This window comes from Engystomops pustulosus, chromosome 7, assembly GCF_040894005.1.
Source record: "Engystomops pustulosus chromosome 7, aEngPut4.maternal, whole genome shotgun sequence".
Taxonomy (NCBI): domain Eukaryota; kingdom Metazoa; phylum Chordata; class Amphibia; order Anura; family Leptodactylidae; genus Engystomops; species Engystomops pustulosus.
This window is the reverse complement of record NC_092417.1, coordinates 147,128,998-147,138,294: the sequence shown is the minus strand read 5'-3', so window position 1 is coordinate 147,138,294 and position 9,297 is coordinate 147,128,998. Positions and strand designations below refer to the sequence as shown.

At 40.3% G+C, this 9,297-nt stretch overlaps 1 protein-coding gene and 1 long non-coding RNA gene across 2 annotated transcripts in view; both read left to right on the top strand.

Moving 5' to 3' along the window:
* The first annotated feature begins 5,571 nt into the window (after positions 1–5,571).
* Positions 5,572–7,581, top strand: LOC140070986 (uncharacterized). The gene is made up of 3 exons (XR_011849023.1): positions 5,572–5,691; positions 6,996–7,113; positions 7,450–7,581. It is a non-coding gene; the product is annotated as an uncharacterized lncRNA (long non-coding RNA).
* A 104-nt stretch (positions 7,582–7,685) lies between these two features.
* The window catches only part of LOC140070239 (mucin-5B-like), a 51,704-nt gene continuing 50,092 nt past the window's right edge, over positions 7,686–9,297 (top strand). The window contains exons 1-3 of the mRNA XM_072116594.1: positions 7,686–7,739; positions 8,161–8,265; positions 8,505–8,574. Coding sequence (XP_071972695.1) covers positions 7,686–7,739; positions 8,161–8,265; positions 8,505–8,574 — 229 coding nt within the window. The remainder of the gene's footprint in view (positions 7,740–8,160; positions 8,266–8,504; positions 8,575–9,297) is intronic.

The window sequence follows — 9,297 nt, the reverse complement described above, 5'->3', positions numbered from 1 at the left end:
CACATATGTAGATAAGAAATGCGCATATCACAAATAACTCCACGAGGACGCCAATCCTCACTTGGCTGCTTGTGACTGTAGGAAGAGGGAGAATGTGTGGACAGGGCCAAATTATCTTTGGAGGTCCTCCTGCTAACTCCACAATTCTCCATGTACAGTGTAGCCTAATTAATTAGGAACAAGCAGCCTAATTAATTAGGACACTCTACCACCAGTAATCTGGAGATTGATGTCCTTTAACACTTTTTCAAATATTGTCAAGCATCTTCATCCGTTCAGTAAATGAAAGTAAATGAAACCAGTACCATAGAAATAGAATGTTGGACCATTTTTTTTAGCTCTATCAAGTCTGAAAGACTTCCTCTGAATTTTTTGTTCCAGTATCGGAACAGAAGAATGGAGCAAACCATAAATAATATCTATCTAAAGATGAGCAGCAAAGAATCCCAAAGGATCCCCTGTGACACATAAGGGTCTATTGGATATCCGTTACCGGACCCGCCAGATGCTAGATGGAATAGTCCTGCATATAAGACTTTTTCATCCATAATTTTAGACAAACTTTGTTATGAATTCTCCTAACAGAATTTCCAATGTCGATGTGAATATATCATGTCATGTGTCGATGTGAGCAAATCATTTCATCACATTTGCATGCACTGAGCCATTTTGTAACCCCATATGCAAGTTGCTGCAATTTTTCCTGACTATACATTGATGAAGCACTGGAAGGGGGCTGACTCCATGCAATAGCTAAACCTCTTTCCTGCCTCTGAATCAACTGTGATGGCTGAGCTATTGAATCAAGCTTGATAGTTTCTTTTTCTAGCACTGCCACCAGCAAAGCCTGATGGGGAAAACTTGGAATTAAAGCTGCATGGACCAGAATAGGAGGTCAATACAAACAATCCTAAATAAATGCTTAAGCAGATGCTTAACAACCCCTTTGATAATAATATATAGAAATGTATATAGGTTATTTATGAGCCATCCAGAATTCATAGTTTATTTTTTCCAGAATCCAGACACCTTACTACAGTTTTGGGATCCTCATCCAGAATAACGACGCCCATTTTAAGATGTATACAAAGATAGGTCTGACCCTGATTTGGAATAAAGAGGATGCAGTCATGGTGAGCTATGGTTGTTAAATACTAAAGGCTTGGATATAACTTCTTGTGATGCTATGAATAATTAATGCATCTCCTAAAGGTCCTAATCAGACATGAGCTACATTGAGGTTGGGAAATTTTTTTCAATTTACCAATGACCACAAAAGCCAAGTATGTGTATTAAGCAGGAGATCCATGGGGCAGCTGCCATTGTTCTATTTTATTTTATGTCAGCAAATTACTGTAACTTGTCATCATGGGGCTCAAAGCAAGTATCATTCAGTTATACTCATTTTTAGAGCCAATAAGTTTAGGGGTTCTTAATAATAATATATTTTTGTATTTTTTATCACTGACTGCCCCTTTTCTTGTTCTTTTTTTATTAAATTAATTTTACACATAATTTTTAAGTAAGATAAATCTCCTTACTTTATGATGTGGTGTAGTTCTCTTTATAGGGCACGCTACAGACACCACCTGCTTACTGCACTGAAAATAGTATAGAAAACCTGCTTTTGTTATATAGTACAGAGAGTCCCCGGGTTACGTACAAGATAGGATTCTTTAGGTTTGTTCTTAAGTTGAATATGTATGTAAGTCCGAACTGTATATTTTTCAATTGTAATGCCAGACAAAATTTTTTGGTCTCTGTGACAATTGGATTTTAAAACATTTGGGTTGTCATAAGAACCAGGATTAACAATAAATCTTCATTGTAGACACCTTTAATAACTCTTACAGCTGATTATCGTAGCCCGGGACTAATGTACAGTAAATTACCAACATCCAGAGGTCCGTTTGTAACTATGGGTCGTCTGTAAGCCGGATGTTCTTAAGTCGCGGACCACCTGTATTGGAAGCAAAATTGTACTTCTCTTTTGCAGTTGGAGTTGGACCCAAGTTTTAACAATCATACATGTGGCCTCTGTGGAGACTACAATGGAGATCCAAGAAATAACGAATTTCTAGGTAAGTAGATTAACATTACCGTATACAATAAGTGGTTGGAATCTCACGCACATTTCCTCATTTAGGCTAGTTTCACATCTTGTTTCATGTACACCCTGAGGGTATATGCCAGGAAAGCTCCCAAAGTATACTTGCAGCATGTACACAAACTTATATTGGCAGATGGAGGCAATGTTTATGGGTCCCCCCAACCCGGACAGAATATGTCATACACTGTGCAAAGAGCATGATGGAAAGATGGGGCAAGGTAGGTCTTTCCAGTGATGTCACTGTCCAAAAAAGGACACTGACATCACTGGGCAAACACCCAAAACATCGGCAGCAGCCAATCAATGACTGCAGCTCATGCTCACTCCTCCCCTCACATTCTGGGGGTAGGAAGAGCCATTGAATAAGAATACAGTGGGTCACATCCTCCTGACAGCGTATTGCAAAAATGATGTATGAATTTGGCCTTATGCATATGTTGGAGGATCCCAGTGAATCTTATTTAATTGTCATTGGTGTGTGAGCAGCACTCATATGCTGACAGTCGTACCACAAACAATGGTTTATGGGACCGTTATTTGTGGCCCGAGTAACTGCACACATACGCAAGGTAGCTAAAACTATGCATATTTTCCCAGGTCATGCACAGGAAGGCTTACAATCAGATTAGTCATTGATCATTAGACACTTTGATAACTCTGGAGTAGTATAAGACTGTCTAGTCTAACTTGCAATGGCTATCTTTTAGTAAGATGTCTATCTAATTGTAAATATATCTGATATTATAATTTTCCCCCACAGATAAAACCTTCAGCCCTATAAATTTTGGAAATCAGCAGAATATTAATGATCCAAATGAAGTGTGCAAGGACACGGAAGAAAGTGTAATCATAAACCCAGCGCAATGTAGTAAATATGTGAGTATATGGGGGTTATTTATCACTAGGCAGGCTACTTGCGAAAGTTCCATGGCTGCCGTTGTAGCTCTGCTGCCCATCAGGTTTTTAAAGGGAACCTGTTATGGGGAAAGTGAAGGGGGGGATATGGGGTACATGGGAGTGGTTTTGCATGATGGAGTGGTTTCATGAGGGTGGGGGGGTGAGACTCTCATCACTGACCACTCCCACGGGACTAGGAACACAGCTCTGCATACAAAAAGGTCAACTTTGAACTAACTTATCTTTTTTGGGGGAAAAAGCTGGTTTTACTGTAAAAACTCTTTGTCAATGTGTTCACCATTCTCATTGGGGACATCGGGGAGCCAGAAAAAGGGCTCCTGATGACAGGATCCCTTTAAAGTGGCGTTGGCCCTTAATCAAATCTCTCAATAGTGTCTGTAATAATTGTCAAATATTGTCAGAAATTTGGTTTTGCACTAGCAGTGGGTATATGTTTAAGCCACTATTCCTTAAATTGCTGGAAAAGCTCCCATTACAATTTTATTGGCACTTATTTTTACAATCTCTCGATAGATGCTTCCTATGAGCTTGTGGCTTTTGTATGGGGTGGTTTATGCTTTCTAATATATAGTAAAAAAACAGTCACTCTGGAACAGTAGAATTTTAGGGAACATTTACTAACAGCAGTGCAAACCGCCCTATGTTCAGTTTGCCTTTGTATAGTGTGCAGTGCACCAGATTCCGGATATATATCTGGCGCTCCCTGCACTGCCCCAACAGAGGTTTTTGTGCACCTTTAACATAGTCCTTGCAACACATTTTTGTCGGACTCGGCATGTCAAACCCGCAAGCAGTTTGCACCTTAAAGAACGTGCATAGTCCGACAGAAAACTGGTGCAAGGTCCTTAGTAAATGTGCCCCTTTATTTTTTTGCTAAGAGCTACAAACACATAAAGTGACACAATAAACTTAGTGGTCTCAACACTAATCACAACTAAATATATGGCAGAACTAAGTCATTTTTTTACATTTTAGTGGTCCATCACCAGGATTAGTGGACAGTGTAACGCTTAACTATTTTTCCTAGGGTTGCATCCACAGTCACTGCTATGTTTCTACGATCTTATCCTGTCTCTGAAGCAACTTCCTGCCACACCCTGTACTTTTCTTGTAGTATTACTCCAACCATGTCATATAGAGATACCACAGTCCTTCATTGTGGTGGTAGATGCCCTTTAAGTATTACAAGCCCATGTGATGTCAGCTAAGGCTTCTTACAGGACTGAAATCTCACCTAAATCAGCCTACACAACTTTCAATACACTTTCCCAAGCAAACTCAATATACTGTGACAACACTCTGGTCTTGATGCATTGTACCGCTTTGCTACATCTGGTTCTACTTCTACCTTCTTCTGATTGGTTCTCTGTTTTAACTTCCTAAGAACCAGTGTTTAGCTTCCGTTCAGACGCATCAACACTTACACAAGCTTCTAGTCTTCTAAAACAGCCTTCATACGATAAACTAAAGCCAAATTCATTACAAATATCCATAATGATATCACTACTGTGTAAATATTCATGATGACATATGAGAAGAGTTGACTGTATTGTGAAGTAAGATTTATTGTCTTAATTGTCATGTCTTTAGCGTACCGTGTGTGAAGACCATCTAAGCCAAGTTGCATTCTCTGACTGTACAAAATTTTTGATTCTGGAGCCCTACATCAAAGCCTGTATGATCGACATGTGCTCCTGTGATCTGTCTCAAGACTCCTTCTGCCTGTGTAGTACCATCACTGAGTATTCCAGACAATGTTCTCATGCTGGAGGACGCCCCGGAAACTGGAGGACTGATAATTTCTGTCGTAAGCTTTCAGTTGATTAGATAAAATGAATAAACATCTGAAGCCATAACGCTCTTCATATATATATGAACAATCATAGAGGGATAGGACTGGTACTGCTAATTCACAGTCATGTCCATATCCCATGTCCTACACAAGTAATCTTGCATTTCTTTCCTTAAAACCTCGTCTATTTTAATGAAAAATAAGATTAGTGACAGCGGAAGGAGGGTGGGGACAAGAAGAAAGGGACAGGAATCACTGGTCTAATGTTCTTTAGTGGCATGGAAACTGTCTATCATGAATTAATTAACCAAAGTATCTTTATCACGCAAGTGACTCCAGGCATCTTGGATTGCCTCAACCACGTCGTACTTCCAACCCAGACCTTGTCCCATCACCTACCCTCCAACCTTTGTTTACTAGTCCCTGATAAGAAGTTTCAGTGTTATCTAAGCTTGCTCTTGAATGTATGGGCCTGATCGTAGGCACTGACTTAATGAATACAGAGTCTAAAACATATATATGTTAGACAGATTGATAACACTACACTAGATGTGTAGCTACCAGGAGGAGATGGAGAGCGGTCTGACTTTGAAGGGCCAACTCCCTAGTTTTCAACCTTATCTGTGTCCCTAGGATGAAGATACAGTTGCTCTCTCTGTAGTACAAGAAGTGAGCCCTTCACCTCACTCACTCCCCATAGATGTATTAATGATTTACTAATAACATTTTTGTGTGTATTGACCAGCTAAGCGGTGTCCAGCAAATATGGTTTATCAAGAAAGTGGCTCTCCTTGCAAAAACTCCTGTTCACATCAGGAGGTGCTTAGTCTGTGTGAGGAACATTACATGGACGGCTGCTTTTGCCCTGAAGGTGAGTCAAGTTGTTGTTAATATTGTATCACTATGTTGCTTTATATTTTTTAAATGAAGCATGTAAAATATGAATACCTTATTAAGAGTTATTTGGGGACTCAACATTTCCACCTAGCGCTCTTGCTTGTTACATGGTATCCAATAGTTAATGCATTGTGTTGTCAAAAGCGATCAGTAAGCCCAGGGCCGGCCCCAGAACTGGGCATACCTGGGAAAGTGTTGGGGCCCAGAACTGCTCGGGGGGCCCACATAAGGCTATACATAAGGAATCCATGGGGGGACAGGGGCTGTATCTGATTAATCCATATGGTGTGAGTGGGGCTGTAAATAAAATAACCATGAGGTAGTAGTTTGGTATGATAAACTGTAGCACAGGAGATGCTAATGCTGCCACATGAGCTCACTGCAAAGGGGCCCACTGAGGTTTTGTCACTCAGGGGCCTACTGAACCCTGGAGCCAACCCCGAGTAAGCCCCTGTACGAGGTTGGCTTAACCTTAGTGAGGAAAAAAAACATTTTTCCCAACATAATGTGGCACATTTACTTATCCGGTCCCTCAAAGTTCCCGGAAAGTGCATTGTCCGACGACAATGCACTGTGCCGCGATTCACTAAGATCGTGCGCCCGATATCTTACATGTGTTGCTTCCCCGCTCAGGTTCACAAACCTGAGCGCAAACCCCTGTTAAATACCTGTCAAAGCTGCGCAAATTCCGTACATTCAGACAAAAGTGTGATCCGCGACCCTTAGTATATAAGCCCCAATGTGGCTAGTCCTGGAGTATGCCTATAATATGGAGTAAGTATTTGGGCACTATGCCCGGCTCAGGCGGTGTCCTGCATATCCATGGTAAGAAATGCATATTAACACTTCTGTTTATCTCTATCCCTTACATGATGGCTTCCATTCAGTTATACATATATACTGTGGCTTGTTGGTTTCCATCATGGTGACACTATTTTACAAGAAAAAAAGTATTTTTTTACTAGTCAATAAATTGACTCGGACTTTGATAAAAGTAAAATATGATAATAGAGGAGCTGTCAACAATAAAGAGATTTCAAGAATTGTTAAATTAAGTTTTCCTCCTGACTCTATTTTTATCCGAAATTTAATTTAGCTCCTGGATACACAAGACAAATAAGAATGCTCACTGTCTAACTGGACTCATAAACTGCTTTATATTTTTAATTAAAACAACAAAACATGTAAAAGCTACACCGCTATTCTGATATAGATTTTCAACGCATGCCACCCTGCCTTATCAGATTTAAGCCACTTTTTTATTTTCAATCACCACAGGTATGGTACATGATGATTACACTGGCAGGGGCTGTGTACAGGTTAATGAGTGTCATTGCAAACATCAAGGAAAACTCTATGCCCCCGGAGAATCAATTTATAATGACTGTGATAAATGGTGAGTTATGCAACATTTAGACAACTCCACCTAAACCACCTAAAGCACACAAGACACAATGTCATGGTTAAGGTCTTGTGCACACAATAGTGTCCTTAAAACTGGCATCAAACTGCAGCCAGGTGGAGATGGGAGTGCGGAGTGTTCTATACCCCTACCATCACCATAGGAGCTGAACACCCGTAACGCGATTCAGGGCAGGTATAGGATCTGCTCTAGCCACAAGCCACAAACTCCACTGCAGGTCATGACACAAAGCAACTGTTCTTGGGTGGGTGATAAGCTGTAGATTTGAGTTTTGTATATGTAATCATTGTAGAATTTTTATTATTACAGCCACTGTGCTGCTGGAAGATGGAATTGCACAGATCTACCTTGTCCGAAAATGTGTTCCATTGAAGGGGGAGCTCATTTCACTACCTTTGATGGAAAGAAGTATACTTTTCATGGGAACTGTTATTATATGCTGTATAAGGCAAGTCCGGTCATTTTATGACCATGATAAAAGTTGTGTTTTAATAAAAGCCAAATACATCATAAATGTAATAGAAAATGTGATTTGCTGGTGATAAATGGTAAGAAGGAGTGGACGCAGAAATGTCCAGTTTGTAAAACCCATGCTTACAGTTAGTAGTGAATTTGGGTTAATACAGGTGTAGGTGTCCTCTTTCAGGAGCCTTGTCTCATAGTCAGACTGTAGAGCCTTTAAAAGGTGCTTCTAGATCTAGAGGGCCTGACCTGTATTAAGTAGACAACAATAGATTTAAATGAGCACTATGCCTAATTTATCCTGTATTGGTGCTTTAGTGAAATTGCAAATTTATTGAAGGTCTTCAAATATTACAACTGATTGCTAGGCGTCTTGACAAGTGCATACTTTATAATCCCCTTATTGTCAAGGTAATCTTCCAACAAATAAGGATTGTCCTGAGAAAGAATGGGATTTACTTTAAGGAGATGGATCTTCATTTATACTTCCATCCTTGATAAGTTTTCCTAAGATAAAAACTGTTCAATGTGATCTGCTTACAATTTTTCATCTTGTAGGAAAGCAGAACACATCTTATCTTGGGTGAGCTGGTGCCTTGTAGTTCCTCCGAGAGAGAGACTTGCCTCAAGTCAGTGACACTCTCGACAGATAACTGGAGTCATGTGAGTATACATGTTCTGATAAACCGGTAGCAACATATTATACACCATAAAGACCTTATGTAGAAAGTGCTTGAAATGGACTGGAAACATAGCATCATGGCCTTGCTATGTGCGCTTGAGACATGAGTGTGGTGGGGAAATATCTTATAATCTATATTTTCATGTCAGATTCTATGTACATGTTCAGTCTACAAAACTACCTGTTAGTAGCCTCCTGACTAACTCCTGCATTCATGTAGGTTGTGAAGGTAATAGCAGATGGAACAGTTTTACTGAATGGCCTCAAAGTTACGTTGCCTCATGTCTCAGGTAATGTTTACCATAATGTCCTAAGAACACATATAGAATTATATAGTGAATGTTAATTTCCTCTCATTTTGAAATTGGTCCAACTTGTCCAACCCCAGCATGTTCCGGGCCCAGAACTGCTGGGGGGCCCGCACAAGGCTGTACATAAAGAATACATGAGGGTGAGGGGGGCTGTATCTAATGAATCCATAGGGTGTGAAGGGGGGTTTATATAAAATAACCATGATGTGGCTGTTTGTAATGATAAATTAGGGAATATTTTAGGACTGGAGACTTTTAGTTTCTGAATTTTGAATGCTGCCATGTGAGTTCACTGCAATAGGGCCCACTGAGGAGCTGTCGCCCAGGGGCCTAATGAAACCTGGAGCTGACCATGCCTGCTGACCAAGGCCTCTACATTTATAATACCTGGTATTGGATCATGGAAATGTAGTTTCATCTCTTTTACTTGAATAAGACAAATGAACTACACAGAACAACCATGTCTAATCACAAGTCTTATCCCACTAAGTGTGCAATATAAGGCCGAAAAACATGCAACTTTGTGTCTCTTTAGGGTGGTGTGTCATTGACGTCTTAAGTTTCACTCATGCACAGATAGGAGTAGAAAAGGACTACACGACAAGGGCAGGAATAGAACATGCTCCAAAATGTGCGGCTCAGCAGTTGGATCACACATGGGGGCCATGGAAACCACAGGCATGTGTATGAGCCCTGTTGAAA